At 40.6% G+C, this 22,833-nt stretch overlaps 1 protein-coding gene across 1 annotated transcript; it reads left to right on the top strand.

Moving 5' to 3' along the window:
• The first annotated feature begins 619 nt into the window (after positions 1-619).
• Positions 620-1,210, top strand: LOC109157274. Its single transcript, XM_019305175.1, has one exon. It carries the CDS (start codon positions 620-622, stop codon positions 1,208-1,210), a length of 591 nt encoding a protein of 196 aa, XP_019160720.1.
• The last annotated feature ends 21,623 nt before the right edge of the window (positions 1,211-22,833 follow it).

Raw genomic sequence — 22,833 nt, forward strand, 5'->3', positions numbered from 1 at the left:
TCCTTTAGAAGGACTTTGTCTCCATTGGTATTGTTAACACTCACCCTCAGTTGATTATAGTGCAGGTTTGTGATATACTGTCAGAACCTTGGCTGCTCTCGATTGTCTATGGGAGTCGAGATATAAGCCTACGTAGAAGGCTATTTACAGACTTGAATTACCTCAACTTTGATTTTCAGGGTCCTTGGTTAGCTATTGGGGACTTCAACTCAGTAATGAAGATTGATGAAGTGAGCAACCAGGAAGCTTTCTTATCCTCAAGGTGTGCTGATTTCAATGAGTGGATTTTCCAGGAGGGTTTGATTGACCTGGGCTTCTCGGGTATGAAGTTTACGTGGATGAGGGAGGTTAATACAGCTATTTCAAAGGTGCTAGGCTTGACCGCGCTCTAGGTAACATTGAGTGGAAACTCAGATTCCCGGAGGCGACAGTGGATCACCTTCCTATGATTGGTTCGGATCACACACCACTCTTGATAAACACTGAATCCCTTCCCCCTTCTACTCCCAAAAGCAAACAGTTGAGATTCAACATGGCATGGCCAGTCCATCCGAATTTCCAGCAGTTTGTACAACAAAAGTGAAGTAACGATGCAGATCTGGATTTGAATAAACAAACCATGGCAGTTGCCTTGAATGAATGGAATAGGAACACTGTGGTCTGTGGGCAATATTTTCCACAAAAAAAGAGACGCATATCCAGGATCAATTGTGTCCAACGCAACCTTACCATTAATGCAAGGCCCGACCTGCTCAAGTTAGAAAGGAAATTACGAGTAGAACTAGACGAGATACTCTACCAAGAAGAGCTCATTTGGTTCAAACGCTCTAGAGAAGATTGGATTGTTTCTGGAGATCGGAGTACCCATTACTACCACATAGCTACCACGGTGAAAAACAATACAACGAGAATTAAAGCCCTCAGGAACGATGAAGGTTTGCTGATCATTGATGACTTGCAAGTCAGAAATCTTATTCGAGAATATTTTGTCCGTCTATTTACTGAAGACTCGGGGCCAATCTCTCAGGAATCCTTTCATGGACACTTCCCTACTGTGAGTGAGGCAGAATGGGAAGTGATCAATGATCCTTTCACCAAAGTGGAGGTAAAACATGCGATGTTTGACATGCCCCTATGCAGGTTCCCAGGACGGATGGCATCACTACAGGTTTTTACCAAAAATCATGGGCTACGGTTGGCAAAGTATTAGCCAAATTTGCGATCCAATTATTTGATAATTTAGTGATGACTAAAGGTTTTAATGATACCTACATCTCTCTAATCCCAAAAGTTCTCAATCCGGAGACCGTTAAGCAACTACGACCAATCGGTTTGTGCAACGTATCCTACAAGCTCTTAACCAAAATGATGGAAACTAGATTGAAAGGAATTCCGAAGAAACTGATTGGTTCGCACCAAACCAGTTTTGTTCCTGAAAAGAAAATTTCAAATAATATCCTAGTCTATCAAGAAGTTATACACTCTATGAGGACAAAGAAGGGTACTACACGTTGGATGATTTTGAAGGTGGATCTTGAGAATGCCTATGATAGGATCTCTTGCAGATTCATTGAGGATACACTGTTAGACATCGTCTTTACTCAAGAGTGGAGAAGAAACATTATGACATGCATCTCCACTTCTAGACTGGCTATCTCTTGGAACGAGGAGCCTTCCGAATGGTTTAGACAAGGAAGATGAATTAGACATGGAGATCCAATCTCACGCTTACTCTTTGTCTTATGTGTGGAAAGATAAAGCCACATCATTGAGCATTTCGTGAATATTGGACGATTGGAAAGGTATTAAGATTACTAGACAGGGACCTCACATTTCCCATATTCTTTTTGCAGATGACTTAATCCTTTTTGAAGAAGCCATTGTGGAGCTAGCCAACGTGATGATGGAAGCATTGGAAGTCTTATGCAGTTTCTCAGGACAAAAGGTCAATTACCAAAAGTCCTCAATCTTCTTTTCAAAGAATACCCCTAACGACCTACAACAAAGCATTATGAACTCAATCAGTGTTCTAAGAGTTGCTGATATGGGCAAGTATCTCAGAATTCTTTCCATTCATGGGATGGTGAAGAAGGACTCCTTCGTGGGTATCATGCCCTTTAAATTCTGATTAAGTATTTAATTAATTCCATTAAAGAATTAGTTAAAAAGAATTTAATTCAATCGGAATCCCCTAAATTAATTGATATGGTCCACGGAGGATCGTGGACCCTTTTCCTTAATGAAACCCCAAGCCCGTTAGAATAAGGAAAGAAGGTCCATCATTAATTAGACCCTGATTAGGATTCCTAAATCTATATAAAAGGAATTAGAAACCTTTAGAACCATTTCCCCCTCCTATACTCGAAAATCCCCTCCCAGAGATCAGGCAAGGAATTCCCCGTCACCAATCTTAGGAAAGACCCTAGAAGTTGTAAGAAGGTTAATTAAAGTTACCAGGTAACCCATGTTTTACAAAACCTATTTTCCTTGCTATTTTTTATTGATTGGCTCCGTTGAATGATTGAATGTGTGGTTTTGTATTTATGTCTCGCTAGAGCTTGTCTTTAGGATTTATGATTTGGATTCTTGTTATTCTTGATGATCTTGATGACCTTGTGTGGTGGTTTGCGTGTTCTTGTATTTAATTATGTTTAGAGCATGCCCTTAGGGTTTATATGGTGAATCTTGTTGTTCTTGATGTTCTTGGAGTTCGTGGGTGGGTTTATGCATGTTCGGGTGTTATTCAAGGTTTAGGGCTTGTCTTTAAGGCTTTGCATGTTGGTTTCTTGATGTTCTTGAGGTTTTTGATGCTCTTGAACCGTTGTGTGTTTATCCTTGAGTCTTGGCATGTTAGAGTTTGCGTTTAGGATCCAATCGTGTTGCTTCTTGGCGTATTCTATGTATTCAAGTCCCTATTTGTGACAACCCAAAATATAATTTTCTAAATTCGGTTTTAAGAAATCCTAAAATAGCCATTTTCACGCTATAAAAATTTTTACGATAGAATGGGTGTTTGAATAAATTATTTTGAGCCACTTTAAAGTAAATTCAACACCGGGATTTATTTTAAATCCAAAATCCTAAATTTTTGGGTACATTGAGTACCAAGTTTTCAATCCAAAAATCAATCCGAGTGAAACTGGGAGAAATCTGAGTAACCTAAACTAAGTGGTTGTCTAGAAAGTATTTTTGGGAAAATGCATTTTGACCCCAAAACTCTTTTAAACTATGATTTTAGACTTTGGTCCATGAAGCTTGGTGAACCACTAGATTCCACATTCTCATGCCTGATATTTTGAGGAGCCAAGCCAAATTACCCTTTTGCCCTCAACCAATCATTGGCATTTATCCTAGGGTTTTGGACCCTATATAAGTATCACTAATGCTTTGTTTTTTCCTGATCTTCTCCCTTGCCTCTCCATTCCCAGAAGCTCTGTAGACAAGAGGAAGAAACACAGTAAGAGTTCTTAGCCTCAATTTTTATCCATGCATTCATCTTCTCTCCTAGATTATCATTCCTTGCTTCCAAATCTCTGAGGTTTCCTCCCTTAAGTGTTGTGGTGTGGTTTGTTTGAGGAGGTTATGTAGTAAAGGTGGTGAAAACTGAGTAGAAAGGAGAATGAATCCACCTAGAAGAAGAGGCAACAAAGGTATAACCCATGGACTCCCACCTCTTTTGATAGACTTTGTGAAGTTAAATAAATGTTAGAATGAATAGAAATGTTAGATTATTGATGTGTTTGAGCAATTAAGTGATCTATTGTTGATCTATGACGTGTTGTTGAGGATTTGGGAGTGTTAGAATGCCTGAAATTTCTTTACAGGTGAAGACGAAGCTCACTGGTGCATAACACAGTGTGCACCAGATGAGGCACGGAGCTAGCCAACGGTCCTAGGGAGGAGCCATTGGCTAGGCCCGTGGAGGAGCGGCCCTAGGGCACGGCTCTAGGCTAGAGCCGTGTCCCTAGGCCGCCGCTTGGCGGCTCCAGGCGACAGGACCCTCATGCCTCGCCAGGCAAGGTCTGTGCAGTGGCCGGGCCCTTGTGGATCGGTTAGTGTCGTTTCAGACCGGGGCTCGCGGGCCCTTGAGGCTCGGACACTCGGGATTGTCACGACGCACGAGTAGAACTTGATTTCATTGATTTTGGAGTAGGAATGAGTATTTTACAGTTGAATTTGTGAAGTAGAATGCTATGACTTGTTCTGAGTATGTTTACAGTGGTTGAAGTTATGAAGTATCAGACTTAGCTATCTATTTGAGAAGCATGACAGTTGTTTAATTGTTAGACTAAGAAGTATGACTATTGTTTGATAAGTTTTGCTAGATAAGCATGCCTAAATACCTAATATGATTTGTTGAGATTGTCTGCCAAGTGTAGAAATATTAAAGTGTACAGAGAATGTTTTCTTTAATGTTAGATTACAGTGAATGAGTATAAGTTGAGTATGTTGAGTTCAAGTGCATGTTAAATACTTGCTAAGTGTTTGCCAAGAAGATTTGCCAAGTTATGATTTATAAGCATGATTTGGTAATTGTTGAGAGTTCACAGTGAAAGAAGTTTTGATGCATATTTTACAGTAAAATGCATATTTGAGCATACCATGTTTTAAAATGCATAATTGGCAAAAGTGAGCCTAAGTACCATTTTCAAAAAATCATATCTATCTTGGAAAGTCATTATCCTGTTGCATTGTGAAATTGTTGGGAAGTTACATGCATAAGTTTGCATAAGTAAAGTGTTGCATGAGTTGAAATGCATGAGCTATATTTATATGTATTAGTGTGAGTAATCCGAGGTTTTGGAGGACTGTTAGGACTATTTTCTTTCGGAAGAAAAGAGATAAGATTGGATAGAACTGACAAAACAGTAATGGACATTGCGAGCTGACATATTTACCATGTAACGCGGCGTATTTCCACGTTACGAGGTTGGAGACTTCCCGCCGGGCTTGGAATCCTGGTTATGGGGTGTGCACACACTAAAAGTACGATACCTAATTCCACAGAGAAAGTAAGCAAGAAAGAAAGATAAAGAATCAAGAGAGTGGTTCTGTGAGCGAGTTGAGTATTAAGCCGGCAAGATTGCCGAGCATGTAAAGTTCCATTCACGAGTGTGAAGGTCCTACCTCCCCCACGAGTTAGAGGTTCCGTAGATACGTATGTGGTGGATGCACGAGATTGCACCATACGCTAGGGTTTCGCTGTGGTGGAGTACCTGCCTCGCACAAGAAGAGAAACGAGAAGTATGAGAAAGTTTGAGCAAGAAAGAAATCGAGTCAAGAGACTCAAGAGAAAGAAAGCGAGTCATTGTGACTCTAAGAAACCTCCACAGAAAAGTATTGTTTTTACAAAAGAGTGTATATGCATACCTATCTATACTTATACTATGGCATCATGTTCATTTTATTGCATGATCAAGTTGATTGCACAAGATTGCATATTGAGTATATGATTGCACTAGATTGTATATTGAGTATATGATTGCACTAGATTGCATAATGAGTATATGATTGCACGAGATTGCATATTGAGTATATGATTGCACTAGATTGCATAATGAGTATATGATTGCACGAGATTGCATATTGAGTATATGATTGCACTAGATTGCATAATGAGTATTTGATTGCACGAGATTGCATATTGAGTATACGATTGCACGAGATTGCATATTGAGTATATGATTGCACTAGATTGCATAATGAGTATATGATTGCACAAGATTGCATATTGAGTATATGATTGCACTAGATTGCATATTAAGTACCAGGACTATGTGGTCTATTGGTACCAGGGTTGGACTTCCATTTGGAAGGTTGTAAGTTCGAGCCTCGGTGGAGGTGTTATTGGTTCTTTGTGTTTCAGTAGGTTGAGAAAGTATATGAACATATACTACATTGTAATTTGATAATTAGGTTGCAAACATATAAGAACCTTGATGAGCATGATTAATTGTTGCTTAAGTGATTGAGAATACTCGGTCTAAGTATGTGAAACATATGTTTTCCAAAAGTATATACTGTAGTATTTTACAGGGTTGAGCGGCGTTATACTTAGCTTCGTGCTAACGGGTTTGTTTTCTACTTGTTGTTTGTTAACCCCTTTCAGGTGGGCCCAGTTCGTGAGAGAGAGTACGAGTTAGACTAGACTAGCATTAGTTAGCTTCTGTAGTCTAAACTCTTGATGTTGATTACTTTTTGAGACTCGTAGTTGTCTACCCGTTGTTTTTTATGGTGTTGGACACCGGGGTTTATCCTCTAGTTTGTTTGATGATTAGTAAAACTTTTATGATGTAGATTGTTTATCCTTAGCCTATTCAATCACCGTGATGGGTGGTTGTGGCGGTGACACCTCTATTTAAGTTATTTAGTAAGTTTATTCCGCTGCCTTAGCTTACCTTTCCAGGTTAAGTTTGTTAATTAAGTTTAAGAAAAGTGGGGTGTTACAAGTTGGTATTAGAGCGGTACGAACCGCGGGAACTTAGGAAGTTTGACCCTTAAGAATTAAGTATAGAAACTCTAAGTGAAAGTCCTAGGAAGGACAAGTTAAGAGAAGACCTCTAAGTTGAAGTCCTAGGAAGGATAAGTTAAGAAGAGAACTCTAAGTGAAATCCTAGGAAGGATAAGTTAAAGAAGAGCCCTAAGTTATGAAATTTGAGATGAGAAAGACTCTAAGTTCAATGACTAAGTATGAGAATCAGAGTTAAGAAAAACTCTAAGTGTTGGTTAGGGACACGGTGAGGTTGTGAGTTTCCTTACGCTTGCTTAACTGTTTATGTGTTTTATGTGTTTAAAGTGAAACTTGCTTATCTTTTGAAAGTAAAGTAGAGAAGTTAAAAGTGAGAAACTGAAAGTGAAAAACCAAGAGTTTGAAAGTTGAAAGAAAAGTTAGAAGTTGAACTTCGAAAGCTAAAATAGAAAGCAAAAGTTAGAAGTTAAAGTATGAAAGAAAACTTTGTGAATTTGTTAAAGTAAGAAGTATATGAGCTTATACTTATGATTGTTTGTGTGCTCTAATTGTTGTGAGTATTACCTTTAAGAAAAGAAAAGTTAAAGGTTGAACGTTAGAAGTTAAAAGTTAGAAGTTGAAAGTTCAAAGTATAAAGTATAAAGTTGTGTGACAAGTATAAGTGTTATACCCTGCATCCTGTTTGGGTGCTTTTGTTGCGCGTAAAGAGATAGAATGAGACAAACGTTAGTGATTAAGTGTTGTCCCTGTAGTATCGTTATGTCGCCAAGATGGAACGTTTGGATTCGGAGCATACATGGAATGGATCTTCCTGTCTCCGGGACACACCAGATTGAAGAAAGCGCGCAAAGCCAAAGCAAGAGAAAATCTAAAGAAGACACGAAACAAGTAGAGAAGAAGTCAAGACTTAGCTATCACGATCAAGTCAAGGGTTTTCGAGGAAAACCATGGCACGGTGGACGGTAAAGATCGTCCAAGTCAAGGGCCAAGTATGTAACACCCCGTGTTACGACCCCTAAGATCAATTAAATCATTTAATCAATTACCCAAAAGAAAGAATTAAATCACAATAATTAATTAGGAGGCCCACCATAGTCCACAGGCCCTTATCCCTAAACCCAATCCCTAGTCCCAAGAGAAATAGAATTAGCAAGCCCATAATATTAGTTCCTAACTAGGACTCCTAAATATATAAATAGGGGACTTAAGAGGCACCTAGAAACCCCCACCACAATAAACGCCCACCACCCCAAAGAGCTCCAAGAATCCCCTAGAAGAAATCAAGAAAGCAAGAAAGCTTAAAGAAAGACCCTTCATAGCCAAGGAATTAAATAAAGGCTAAGAGGTAACCCATGTCTCAACAAAACCTATTTTCATAGTTATGATTTCCCCTTAGGGTTTCCCCATATTATTGTATATTGCGGATTTGTGATGATATTATTGATGATTGATGTGATGATCCCATGGGGGATCTTAGTAATCTTGATATTGGGAGATTCTCGATAGTTATGGTGTTCTTGATGATTATATGGAGCTCTTGATGATTATATGATGTTCTTGATAGTTGTGTGTTGTTCTTGATGCTTATGTGTTATTCTTACCGAATCTTGCAATTAGAAGACGAACCGTATTCTTGCTGATATAAAAGTGACTAGAACCCTAGGTTGTATCGTATGATATTATTCTTGGTTTATCGGGTGGGGAAATCGCATGTTTGGGTGTTGATTATGTTTAGAAAAGCATGATAGGTTATGTGCCATTCGTTTCTCGTATTTGATCCGTTAGTTGTCTACGTGTTGTCGTTAATTGCGTTGTAAAGTGTCTAAGCATGGTTTCGGGTTCCACAATGGTTCCCGGGGCGAAATTGCGTGATAAGAGTCAGTGGGGGGTAGGGGACCCGCCACCTACCCACGGCCGGAAAACACATCTCCGGCAGCGGGCGGCCGGCGGGCGGGCAGCTGCCCGCCGGCGACCCGCTGCCCGGAACAGTAATGCCCGGCGGGTGGCCCCCCACCCACCGGCTACCCGCTGGAAAATTATCCCCCTCGGGATCTCGGCTTCCCCATTTGATGTTTCCCCGTCCCCCGTGGTGTCCCAACGGACTCCGTTAATCGTGCCTTTGTCTAGTTTGATATTTCGGGTACCGTTCGTAGGTTTATGAGTCTATTATATTGCATGCTAGTTGGATTGGTATCCCGTTGACCTAGGTGGAAGAAGTATGAACCCCTTAGGACTATTCTTAGTATGTGATGGATCACGAATAGGTTTTGTTATACGTTTTCTCCCCCTTCCCAATGTGTTAATGTGGGTTGCATGTACTTGCTATGTGTTATGTGTGCATGTAACCCCGAGTTGGTTAAGATCAATCGGGCTATACGGGCAGTCGAGTGGGCTGAGAACCATACCGGCTGTTAACCAGGCTGGTAGAGACCGGTCAGGTATATAAATATTATATAGGACTAAGTTCCACTATACGGGCAGTCGGATGGGCTGAGAACCATACCGGCTGTTAACCAGGCCGGTAGAGACCGGTCAGGTATATAAATATTATATAGGACAAAGGTCCACTATACGGGCAGTTGAATGGGCTGAGAACCATCCCAACTGTTAACCAGGCTGGTAAAGACCGGTCAGGTATATAAATATTATGTAGGACAAAGGTCCATCAGTCGGTTGCGATCGGCTCCTCCGTAATGTGAGACGGGGCAGGGTGCTGCGGGGCCGTGTCAGAGCTATATGCGCTGACCCTCATGTATGGGCATGCGATTGGTCCTGTGGCGCCAACAAAGTGTGTTATGTGATGAGGTATGGAGGAGTTGTGTTTATGAGTATATTGGGGGATGTGACTAAGGGGTTTATGCTAGGGATTGTTTATGTTGGGTTGTGATTATTTATTGTGCTTATCTTTATCTGTCTTGCCTGTTGTGGATCATATACGTTGGTTATAACTGTTGCTTGTGTCTAGCCTTATCTGTCGAGTCATTCCCGGTTTTAAAAGCTAGAGTCTCGTAGGATATATCTTCATGCTTCGAGATGACTTTTCGTATATCTATATATATATCTCTATATGTAATGTATTTCAATGCGTTGGGGTGGGTTACCAGCATCTCTCGCTGAACAGATATATTTGGCTTTCAGGCACAGAAGGTTAAGTCACTAGAGTGCGCTAGAGCTTGTATCATAGAAGTAGTTAGTTTCCCTTTCGGCCTGCGTGCCACGTTTATGCATTCATATCTTTGAGACATTAGTTAGTTAGCCTGTGCACCTGAGTTTTCTAGCTTATGTGTGGCATAGCACCCCGTACACTCGTACTCTGTTGGGATTTAATGAGATTGCACCCTTAATTTATAATTTTTAAATATCTTGAAAATCTGGGGTGTTACAGTTGGTATCAGAGCCTAAGTTTGACCCTAGGAAAAGACTCTTAAAGACCGGACTTTAGGACATTAGGCTTGAACTCTAGGTACCTAGGAGCATAGGACTCAGGAATCTTAGGACATGCAGTGAGATTGTGAAACCTACACATAACTTCCCTACACTTTACCCTTCCCCATTCTAAAACCCTCCCCCACTTATCACTTCACAAGAAGTGCGTCGAACTCTAACTTAACATTCTTATAAACGCTGACCAGAAAGACGATAGCATGGCACCGAACAGAAGGCAATCCAGAACTCCAGAGGCCGCCACAGACGACCCCTTGACCCAAACCCTACAGCAACTAACACAAGTCGCACAGGCACTAAGTGACGCGGCCCTTCGCAACAACAGGCCCCCACCGCCTCCGTCAAACGCAAACTCGGACGTCGCCCGACAAGTTTCAAATCACCGACCACCCACGTTTTCGGGAGAAGAGGATCCCGCGGTCCTGGAAGAATGGATCCGGACTCTTGATAAGATTTTTGGAGTAGTAGAATGCCCGGAAGGACGCCGCGTAGAGATAGCCTCGTTCTACTTCGGGCACGAGGCCGATCTCTGGTGGATCCACGAGGGGCCCACTTATCAACAAGAACCGGGGTTCAATTGGGAGAACCTCAAAACACGATTACGAGAGAGGTTCTACCCGACACACGTGAGAGTGTCCATGTACGAGGAGTTTCTCCATCTGAAACAAGGGACAACGACCGTTATGGAATACCACAAACGATTCCTTGAACTAGCACGCTTCGCACCCGAACTCGTCCCCACCGAGGTAACCAAAATAGAGAGATTCGTATCGGGCCTCAACTTTGTAGCCCGAAAAGCACTAGTGGTAAGCAGACCCCGGACTCTCAACGAGGCTTACTCCAGTGCCGCCAATCTCTACCGAATCCAACTACTCCAACGCGGGGTTCAGGAGCAAATGCGGAAGAAGAACCCTGGAGGAGGGGCGCCACCAGTAAAAAGAACAAGGAGCGACACCAACACGAGACCCAGCAACCCGACCAACCAAAGGCCACCTCGGGAAAACAACGACGCCAGCACCAGTGGCTTCCCTTGCCCGAAATGCAACAAGAGCCATAGAGGCAAGGATTGCATGGGCAAACCCTTGCGATGCTTCAACTGCGGAGAAGAAGGACACAAGGCCTTCCTTTGCACCCAACCCCAAAGGCCACGCACTACCACCATGGGACAACATGGGGCACCACTCATCAAGGAAACTACGGCACTCCCGGAAAAATATTTGTCATGAGCCGCACTCAAGCCGACCTCGGGAACGAGGGCGATCTCGAGGAAGGGAACCAAGGCCCAGAAGACGAGGACCACGCAAATCCCGTGGGAGAAAGCCAAGAAGACGAATTCTGCCTAGGTTAGGTTGGCAATTTCTTGTAATCACCTTCGTGGTAGAGTTACTTACTTAGCTTAATTACTTGGAAATATTATAAAAGATTAGTTCATAATTCGGTTCTACTTGCAAACTAGCCAAACCTCACCACTAGAAGCCGGAATAAGGAAAAAGACAAAGGCCCCATCATCAAAGAGCCTAGTGTTACCAATGAGAATTGAACTCTAAACCTCTTATTTACAAGTCCAAGCCCCTAACCACTAAGCCATGAGTGTTTCTAGAAACCTCAAGGGAATACTCCCTTGTTAAACCTCTCCAAATCCCTAAAACCCACAAAACCCCCAAATCAAAAACCCCCCTTCTTCTTCCTCCCCTTCTTCTTCCCCACTCTTCCCCTTCTCCTTCTCACACACCTCACCGCCCCACCCCAAAGAAACCAACAACCACCCATCGTCACCGCCGATCGACCGCCGCCGCCGGCCGAACACCACCCGCCAACGTCACACCGCCGCGCCGCCGTCCCAGCCGGCCACAACCCGCCACCCGGAGGCTCCCCAGCGGCGACCCGCTGCTCCTCCACCCGAACGACGCCACCCCGCCATCTCACCCCCACCGCACCAACGCCGAACCTCCACCTCGCCGCCGTCCCCCTCGAAAACAAGAAACCACGCCGCCTAGAACCTCGCCGGAAAAACACGCCGGAGCCCCGCCGCCGCCTCGCCGGAAAATCGCCGGAAAACGTCGCCATCAACCGAAGCACCACGATGCCAAAGAAACCCCTCGGAACCCGCACCCCGGAGTGGAGCAACGCCGATTACACCGTGATCGGAGGTAAAACACTTGAACCCGACCAATTCTCTCCGGAATTGGTTGGTATGCTCAAACATCAAGGGCTTTTAGATACGTATCTCACCATCAAAGGGGATACGTACCCCGAATTGGTGAAGGAGTTCTATCAACACCTTGTAGCCACCAAACGGGGTGACAAGGTAGAAATCACCACCAAGGTCCGTGGCAAGGAGATTGTGCTTTCCGAAGGCCGTTTGGCCAAGCTCTTGAAATTGACCACCACGGGTGTGTCTAACTATGACCGAAAGGGGTGGATTGATACCCAAACTACGGGATACAAGGACTACCTCAGGTACCTACTCGGGAAGGAAGACGGGTTCACCTCGCCCACTCGACCAAACCGAAAGTGGCTATCGGCGGAGCAAAAGATATTGGTTATGATTGTAACCGATAGCCTCTTTCCCACCAATAACAAAAGCAAGGATGTGGGAAGCTTGGAGTGCACCTTTGCTTACCTCCTGAAACATAAAATCAAGTTCAACCTGCCGGCACTCATGTTAAAACACATGGAATTCTGCAAGTCAAACAACCGGCTTAGCCTACCCTACGAGATGATCCTAAGCTGGATCATGGAGAAAAAGGGGGTAGACCTAAGCCACACCGAGGTCAAGACCGCAAATGGCATGGTTTTTAACGCCCAGAACCTCCGCCGGAACGACATCTACTACACCGAAGGGGGACATTACCTCACCCTCGAAGAAATTTGCCAAAAACCCGAGGAAGAGCGAAGGGAATTGGTCGACCGACTGGACATCTCCAACAAAAAGCTCAAACGAGCCATGCAAGACTGCGGAGGTTTGGAGGGACATGAGGACCAGGAGGAGGAAGACGAACCCAACCCAACAGTGCAACCACGATCAGGAGGAAATCCAAGGGAGCAAGACGAGGACTCAATCCATGAACGCATACTCGCGCAGCTCAACCGACAAAACCAAATCATGGAGGAAGGATTCTCATCCCTGATCCGTACGACACACGCACTAGATCAAAGGGTGGCAGCAATCGAGGCCACCTTGGGCACTCGCGGGGCACCCAGCTCAGGAGCAGGAGACCGAGGTAGGCCTTAAACCCTTTCTATCGCAACACCACCAGAAATCCAGTCTACCCCAGCTAAGGCAAAACGTGGGGCCACATTCCTAACCAGGAGGCCAGAATGCGGGATGCCTGGGGGTGAAAGAGTGGATTAACACACCGGGCTTCGGGGACGAAGCCCCTCATAAGGGGGGGAGAGTGTAACACCCCGTGTTACGACCCCTAAGATCAATTAAATCATTTAATCAATTACCCAAAAGAAAGAATTAAATCACGATAATTAATTAGGAGGCCCACCATAGTCCACGGGCCCTTATCCCTAAACCCAATCCCTAGTCCCAAAAGAAATAGAATTAGCAAGCCCATAATATTTGTTCCTAACTAGGACTCCTAAATATATAAATAGGGGACTTAAGAGGCACCTAGAAACCCCCACCACAATAAACGCCCACCACCCCAAAGAGCTCCAAGAATCCCCTAGAAGAAATCAAGAAAGCAAGAAAGCTTAAAGAAAGACCCTTCATAGCCAAGGAATTAAATAAAGGCTAAGAGGTAACCCATGTCTCAACAAAACCTATTTTCATAGTTATGATTCCCCCTTAGGGTTTCCCCATATTATTGTATATTGCGGATTTGTGATGATATTATTGATGATTGATGTGATGATCCCATGGGGGATCTTGGTAATCTTGATATTGGGAGATTCTCGATAGTTATGGTGTTCTTGATGATTATATGGAGCTCTTGATGATTATATGATGTTCTTGATAGTTGTGTGTTGTTCTTGATGCTTATGTGTTATTCTTACCGAATCTTGCAATTAGAAGACGAACCGTATTCTTGCTGATATAAAAGTGACTAGAACCCTAGGTTGTATCGTATGATATTATTCTTGGTTTATCGGGTGGGGAAATCGCATGTTTGGGTGTTGATTATGTTTAGAAAAGCATGATAGGTTATGTGCCGTTCGTTTCTCGTATTTGATCCGTTAGTTGTCTACATGTTGTCGTTAATTGCGTTGTAAAGTGTCTAAGCATGGTTTCGGGTTCCACAATGGTTCCCGGGGCGAAATTGCGTGATAAGAGTCAGTGGGGGGTAGGGGACCCGCCACCTACCCACGGCCTGAAAACACATCTCCGGCAGCGGGCGCCGGCGACCCGCTGCCCGGAACAGTAATGCCTGGCGGGTGGCCCCCCACCCACCGGCTACCCGCTGGAAAATTATCCCCCTCGGGATCTCGGCTTCCCCGTTTGATGTTTCCCCGTCCCCCGTGGTGTCCCAACGGACTCCGTTAATCGTGCCTTTGTCTAGTTTGATATTTCGGGTACCGTTCGTAGGTTTATGAGTCTATTATATTGCATGCTAGTTGGATTGGTATCCCGTTGACCTAGGTGGAAGAAGTATGAACCCCTTAGGACTATTCTTAGAATGTGATGGATCACGCATAGGTTTTGTTATACGTTTTCTCCCCATTCCCAATGTGTTAATGTGGGTTGCATGTACTTGCTATGTGTTATGTGTGCATGTAACCCCGAGTTGGTTAAGATCAATCGGGCTATACGGGCAGTCGGGTGGGCTGAGAACCATACCGGCTGTTAACCAGGCTGGTAGAGACCGGTCAGGTATATAAATATTATATAGGACTAAGTTCCACTATACGGGCAGTCGGATGGGCTGAGAACCATACCGGCTGTTAACCAGGCCGGTAGAGACCGGTCAGGTATATAAATATTATATAGGACAAAGGTCCACTATACGGGTATTTGAATGGGCTGAGAACCATCCCAACTGTTAACCAGGCTGGTAAAGACCGGTCAGGTATATAAATATTATGTAGGACAAAGGTCCATCAGTCGGTTGCGATCGGCTCCTCCGTAATGTGAGACGGGGCAGGGTGCTGCGGGGCCGTGTCAGAGCTATATGCGCTGACCCTCGTGTATGGGCATGCGATTGGTCCTGTGGTGCCAACAAAGTGTGTTATGTGATGAGGTATGGAGGAGTTGTGTTTATGAGTATATTGGGGGATGTGACTAAGGGGTTTATGCTATGGATTGTTTATGTTGGGTTGTGATTATTTATTGTGCTTATCTTTATCTGTCTTGCCTGTTGTGGATCATATACGCTGGTTATAATTGTTGCTTGTGTCTAGCCTTATCTGTCGAGTCATTCCCGGTTTTAAAAGCTAGAGTCTCGAAGGATATATCTTCATGCTTCGAGATGACTTTTCGTATATCTATATATATATCTCTATATGTAATGTATTTCAACGCGTTGGGGTGGGTTACCAGCATCTCTCGCTGAACAGATATATTTGGCTTTCAGGCACAGAAGGTTAAGTCACTGGAGTGCGCTAGAGCTTGGATCATAGAAGTAGTTAGTTTCCCTTTCGGCCTGCGTGCCACGTTTATGCATTCATATCTTTGAGACATTAGTTAGTTAGCCTGTGCACCTGAGTTCTCTAGCTCAGGTGTGGCATAGCACCCCGTACACTCGTACTCTGTTGGGATTTAATGAGATTGCACCCTTAATTTATAAGTTTTAAATATCTTGAAAATCTGGGGTGTTACAAAGTAAGAATAAGAATGGAGGAAGACACTACCATTGTAAGAAGTGCGGGAAGAATCACCAAAGAACCAACTGTAGTGGGAACCCAATAAGGTGCTTCAAGTGTGGAAAGGTTGGGCATCGAGCCTATGAATGCTACGCAAATAAAAAAGGGAACGCCTTAGGTCAAAGTGTAACACCCCTAATTTTTAAAACATTTATAGCCTATAAATAAAGGTATATCTATGATTAATCCTCCAAACAAAGCGGAACTAACAGCATAAGTATCGGGGTGTTATGCCACATCTAGGTTTGAGAACTTAGACGCACAGGCTAGACGAACTGATCAAGTCATAAATTATAATTAATATCCACAATACAATTCAAGGCTCACAGACCGTCTAACTAATACTAAGCTAAATCCACGAGTTCATCTAACGCGCTCTGAAGCTACTGATATGTACCTCAAAAACATTCGGTGTAACAACCGTCAGCAAATAATGCTGGTAACTCACTCCAACGCGTTAAGTACAATATAGGTAGATATAAGAAAATCATTTTGAAATTGGAATACATATATAACCTAGTCAACTTGATAAGCTTAACTTATAGGTATTATTTAGAGTAATTTTAGTACGTTATTTTCATAAATAAATTAAGTTTTAGAGTTTGTTTTATAATAAATATTATATTATTTATATGTTACTAGTTTAGATTGATTTTAATAGGTATTAGGCTAATGTTGCATTTTTATTAATATTAATAAGATTTTTATTTTATTTATAGTATTAAATTTACTTAGTAGTTTTATATCTTCAAATTTTAAATAGTGCTTTAATAATTAAGTGTTATTAAGTTGTGATTACTGATTAGGTTAGGGTTGTTTGGCTTTTAAATTAGTTTTCTTTGTTTTCTTTATTTGATTCGCGCAGCAATATAAGGAAAAGAAAATGCTTAAGTTTTTAACGGAGGGCTTTGGTTATATATTCAGGGTTCGGCAGAAAATATAGAAAAGAAAGGGAGGTATGGCAAAACAAGAAAAAGACGAAGGAAAAATCCGAAAGAAGAGAGCAAGGTATGGGCAACGAGAAATTGCAGCGGTGCGGCGTACGCAGCAACAGCAACGGAGCTTCAGCTTTTATCTTCTTAGGCTTGAATTATCTCCCTTTATTCCTATTTAATTTCTTGTTGAAATTTTCAGAATGTTATTTCTTGAACTTTTCATACATTTAATTATGATTATTGGCTAGAACTTTAATTAGGGATTTGGATTAGCCTAGATTAGATTAATTGACTATTTTTCATGTGTTGATTCTTCCAATTTCAGTTTAATAATTGAATTTGATTATATTTATTTTATGTATTTTAATTTTGGATTGTGTGACTGGCCATTGCATAATTCTTATATTAGGGTTCATAAGAAGAACTGACAGGTGAATTATGAACCTAGAACTCGTAAGATAAACACAATTGACCTAAACTAGACATAACTTTAGGTGTTTGTGGTGATATTTGATTGTTGCTTAATGGGTTTAATTAATGTTGGTGAGATATCGACGGATGATCACAGTTAATTGGATACAACCTAGTAGCTCGACAGAGTATTAGGATATATGTGAAGCAATCATCACTATAGTCATAAGAATTAATACTTAGGAGTGTTAGTTAATTATCTAATAGGTGAACCCAAATCCCTAGTCTTCTCTCAATTGGAATTTTCTTTGCTATTAATTTATAAATATTCTTTTTAATTACATTAATTCTATTTATTTGCGAATTTCCTTATCAACAATTTGATTATTTAAGATAACAGTTAATAGTGTTATTCGTGGGATCGACCCTGGAATACTCCAGGAATTTATACTGTGATTGACTCTGTGCGCTTGCAGATTATAGCAATCAAGTTTTCGGCGCCGTTGCCGGGGAACACTTTATTAAACTGTTTTCTTTAAGTTTTTCTTTTCAAATTTATTTTAGTTGTTAGGTTCATTATTATTTATTTATTTTTTATTTTTTTCTCATTTATTTTGTGTTTTTCTATTTTTATTTTGTTTGTTTATGAACTTAAGGCGATCACTGAGGCATAAAAATACTGAATTATTTCCTATTGATCTTGAAATTGAGCGTACTTGCAGAAAAAATAGGGTACGAAGGCGGCTTGAAATGACTGAAAACAATAGTGCGGGTCAACAGGATGACCCCGTACCACCAATAGTTCCACCTCCTCAAAATCAAGCAGCTCAACCACGTCTTCGAGACATCCAAAGACCGGTAATAGCTGTTAACCCCTCTTGCATTCAATTATCTGATGCAGCTAGGAATTATGAACTGAAGACTTTCCATATGAATATGCTCCCTACCTTTAACGGTTTGGGAAGTGAAGATGCATTGGGTTTCATGCGTGAGCTCTATAGCAGGGTACAAACTTTACCTTTAAATAATTTATCTGAAGAAGAGCTTAGAATGAAATGTTCTTCATATTGTATGAGGGGTGATGCTAGGCAGTGGTTGTTAAATTTACCAGAGGGTTCTTTAAGAGCTTGGGATGATGTTTATAATGCTTTCATGTTTAAATATTATTCATCTCAAAAGACAATGGACTATAGGAGTAGGATATGCACTTTCACTCAAAGAGAGGCTGAGTTATTTCATGAAGCATGAGATCGTTTTAAATTGCTTTTGACGCAATGTCCACACCTTCAATTCCCATTGTTATTGTTGACACAATTCTTTTATGATGGTTTAACTCCTAATTGTTAGTCTCTTGTAGATACTGCTGCAGGTGGATACACAGGTGATAAAAATAGTGATGAATTAGAAGCTATCTATGAGAACTTAGCTAGTAATTCTCGACAAAAGGCAGTGAGAGGTCGAAGAGCTGCTGTGCATTAAATTAGCACACAATCTGAGTTGACAACACAAATGGTTGAATTAACTAAACAGATTAACTTGTTGATGACTCGTGATAGTTCGAATAGAGAATTTTGTGCTTTTTGCAATACATATGGTCATAATTCTTCTGTTTGTATGAATGCAGAGTCATCACAACCATCTTATGAAGAGGTCAATTACATGTGATCCAATATGGGGAGGCAACAACCAAGGAATGATCCATTTTCCCATACCTATAATCCAGGTTGGCGAAATAACTTCTCATGGAGAGATCAAGGTAATGCAAGACCAATGGGATCACCCGGATTTCAACAACAAGGACCATCAGGATTTCGGCATCAGCAATACAGACCTTTCCAACAGGCACCTGCACCACAACAACCTCAACTTCCTGCTCAAGAGAAGAAGCCTCAACTAGAGGAGATGTTCATGCAATACATGGCTAGCCAGGACACTATGATGAAGAAAATGGATGCAAAAATTGATAAGGTTGCTCAGTCCAACCAAGCATCCATTCATAATTTAGAAGTGCAAGTAGGTTAATTGGCTAAATTGGTTGCAGAAAAAGATCAAGGTAAGCTTCCTAGTACCACTGGAATAAACCCTAGGGAAGGAGCTATGGCTGTCACTTTGATAAGTGGTAAGATTTTGAATGAGGTTTTGAAAGAAAAAGAACCCATGAGTGTTGAAAAAGAGAGTGATAAAGAAGAGGAGCAAGTGCCTAAAGAGAATTCTAGTGATCAAAACCTCACTTCCTCTACAGTAAAACCTTATGTACCCCCCATTCCATATGCACAGAGGTTGCAAAAGAGGAACCAGGACAATAACTTTAAAAGATTTTGGAGGTTTTTAAAAAATTGCAGTTTAATATTCCTTTTGCAGAAGCACTTGCTAATATGCCATCTTATGCCAAGTACATTAAGGGAATTGTGTCTAATAAAAAGAAATTGGAAGAGTTTACTACTGTGCATTTAAATGAGGAGTGTAGTGCTATTCTACAAAGAAAATTACCTCCTAAGTTAATGGATCCAGAAAGTTTTTCTATTCCTTGCACTATTGGTAATACTGTCATTGATAAATGCTTATGTGATCTAGGTGCCAGTATTAACCCTATGCCTTTAACCCTTTTCAATAAGTTGGAAATAGCAGAAATGAAGCCAACAACAATTTCTCTTCAACTTGCTGATAGATCAGTCAAGTACCCGCTTGGAGTAGTGGAGGATATCTTGGTAAAAGTTGGTAAATTTTATTTTCCTACCCATTTTCTGATTCTTGATATGGGTAGTGATACAGATACATCTCTTATACTTGGTAGACCATTTTTGTTAACAGGAGGAGTATTAATTGATATGCCTTTAGGGAAATTGATTTTTAGAGTAGGAACAGAAAAAGAGGAATTCTCTATCTCTAAAGCTGTAAAATTACCAACTTTTGATGAATCATGTCTTTTTGTTGATGTTGTTGAGAAACCTTCAGAAGAAGTATTTGTTAAGCATTCACCTATTAATCCATTGGAAGCATGTCTAATAGAAAAGAAAGTACCAGAATTTGTTGAGTCTATGATGAGATTAGAGGGTCAAGATCATTTTCCTACACATCTCAATAGGAAGTATGAAGATTTAGGTAGGGGAAACACTTTTCCACTACCTTTTAATGAAACACCTCCTCAACTTGAACTTAAACCACTTCCATTGCAGTTCAAATACAATTTTTTGAGTGACAATGATCCTTTTCTTATGCTTTCTTATGCTCATTTACTTAATGCAAAAGAAGAGAGATTGTGGAGAACATTGTCTAAAGCTTGGCATGACAAAAATAATTTTTGGAGAGAATTCAATGTAGGGCAAGAAGTTTTGTTGTTTAATTCTTGTCTTAAGCTTTTTATAGGGAAATTAAAGTCTATATGGGTTAGTCCTTTCATGCTCACTAAAGTTCGTTCCTATGAGGCCATAGAGATTGAAAGAGATAAAAAGAGACCATACATGGTTGCTTCACCAAAAGGCAGTCCCGGAAGAAACTGGCAACTAACAGGGAAGTTTTCTGTTATTTCATTTTCTCATACTTGCTTTTATATTTAACATTGAGGACAATGTTGAGTTTGAGTGTGGGGAAGGGAAAGTAAGTTTAAGGGATGTTTTCTGCGTTTTTCTTTATGCATATTGCTGCGGTTATTTTCTGCACTTTCCTGCAATTTTCTGCAAAATTTTCAGCACAATAAAAGAAAATTTCTACATTTTTCTTTCTGCATTTTTATTTATGCATTTTTTTGCATTTGTTTTTGAAATTTTTAGCATCATTTCCTTCATTTTTCTGCAAAATTTTCAGCACAAAAAAATTTCTGCTTTTTTAAAAAATACCATCTAATGACTATGTTGATTGAGAGATAAGTTAGTGTTTTGGGAGTGCATAATATCAATGAATGTGTTTGGCTATATGTATGCTTGCATAGAGTTGGTAGTCAAATTTTGTCACACCGTGAGCTTTTGAGCCTAGAGGTTGCCCACTGCAACTTATTTTCTTTTTGAGTGTTTATTTGCCTTCTTTGATTGTGTTACTTCTAGAACCTGCTTCATACCATTTCAGAACTACATGTTATGTGATGACACGAGAATGATTTAGGCATTAGGATTTAGCCTTATGGCCTTAAAAATGACCACATCCTTATACATGTTATATTTCCCCTAGTGAACCATTTTGAGCTTTATAATTAATATAAGACATTTTTTTCATTAGCCAATCCCAAAGAACCTTAGCTTATAAAAAAAAGCCTCTTAAACCATCCTTGAGTCAGTGGATGTCATTATTTCATTTAACTGTGCAAGATGACCAAAAGTGATGAAGTATGAGTGGGATTGGAGTTGAAAGGTAATTGTATAGCTGGGTTGCTTTGGGTGAGGAATTGTTTGTGATCAAGGGGATGAAAAAAAAAAAAGAACAAAATGATATGTTCTAAATTGTGGGTTAAAAATCTTGTTAGCCCAAACTTTTCTGCTCATTTTATTCTTAAAATGATTTATGAGCAATGAGGGCATGATAGAAATTTGATGATTGTGGGAAAAGTACTATTGTGGGTGATGTGGAAATGGAAAGCTATTTATTCGGTTTTACCAGAAAAAAGGGGGAAAAAAAGAGAAAACAAACGAAAAAAAAAATATAAAAAAGATGAAAAAGAGATGGAAGTTTTGAATGTTGTTTTGAGAATTTATAAGTGAAAAGGATGAGGGTGAATGAAGAAATGATGGCTTGTTTTGGTAGAGTTCATTGTATTGGTAGAATACAAGTTCTTGCTCTTGATATGGTGAAATTATGGATCTACTCATTCCTTGGACTTTATTTGTATTTCCTTATATCCTTTCTTTCTTAAACCACATACCTTTGGCCCCGTTACAACCCAGTAATAAAGATCTTTTGACTCGTGTTGTTCATATAATTTTGGTAGTGGAGTTTTGGTGGACAAGCAAGCCTATGGCAAGTGCACTCTCAATAGAGGATGGTGTGTACCTTTCGTATATATTTATGAGAGATTGAGTGAACAACCGTGAGGACTACTATTCTCGATTGTCTTGTGTGCATATAACTTTGAACTCTCATGAAGTATTATGTGTTTACCATCTCCTTGAATTGAATGCCTAGTTGACATGGTTATGGTTGGTAGTTTGATTTCATTGCATAAGTTTGCTTGGGGACAAGCAAAACCTTGAGTGTGGGGAAGTTTGATAAGCTTAACTTATAGGCATTATTTAGAGTAATTTTAGTACGTTATTTTCATAAATAAATTAAGTTTTAGAGTTTGTTTTATAATAAATATTATATTATTTATATGTTACTAGTTTAGATTGATTTTAATAGGTATTAGGTTAATGTTGCATTTTTATTAATATTAATAAGAGTTTTATTTTATTTATAGTATTAAATTTACTTAGTAGTTTTATATCTTCAACTTTTAAATAGTGCTTTAATAATTAAGTGTTATTAAGTTGTGATTACTGATTAGGTTAGGGTTGTTTGGCTTTTAAATTAGTTTTCTTTGTTTTCTTTATTTGATCGGCGCAGCAATATAAGGAAAAGAAAATGCTTAAGTTTTAACGGAGGGCTTTGGTTATATATTCAGGGTTCGGCAGAAAATATAGAAAAGAAAGGGAGGTATGGCAAAACAAGAAAAAGACGAAGGAAGAATCCGAAAGAAGAGAGCAAGGTCTGGGCGACGAGAAATTGCAGCGGTGCGGCGCACGCAGCAGCGGCAATGGAGCTTCATATATTATCTTCTTAGGCTTGGATTATCTC

This window comes from Ipomoea nil, unplaced genomic scaffold (genome assembly GCF_001879475.1).
Source record: "Ipomoea nil cultivar Tokyo-kokei standard unplaced genomic scaffold, Asagao_1.1 scaffold2779, whole genome shotgun sequence".
Classification (NCBI taxonomy): domain Eukaryota; kingdom Viridiplantae; phylum Streptophyta; class Magnoliopsida; order Solanales; family Convolvulaceae; genus Ipomoea; species Ipomoea nil.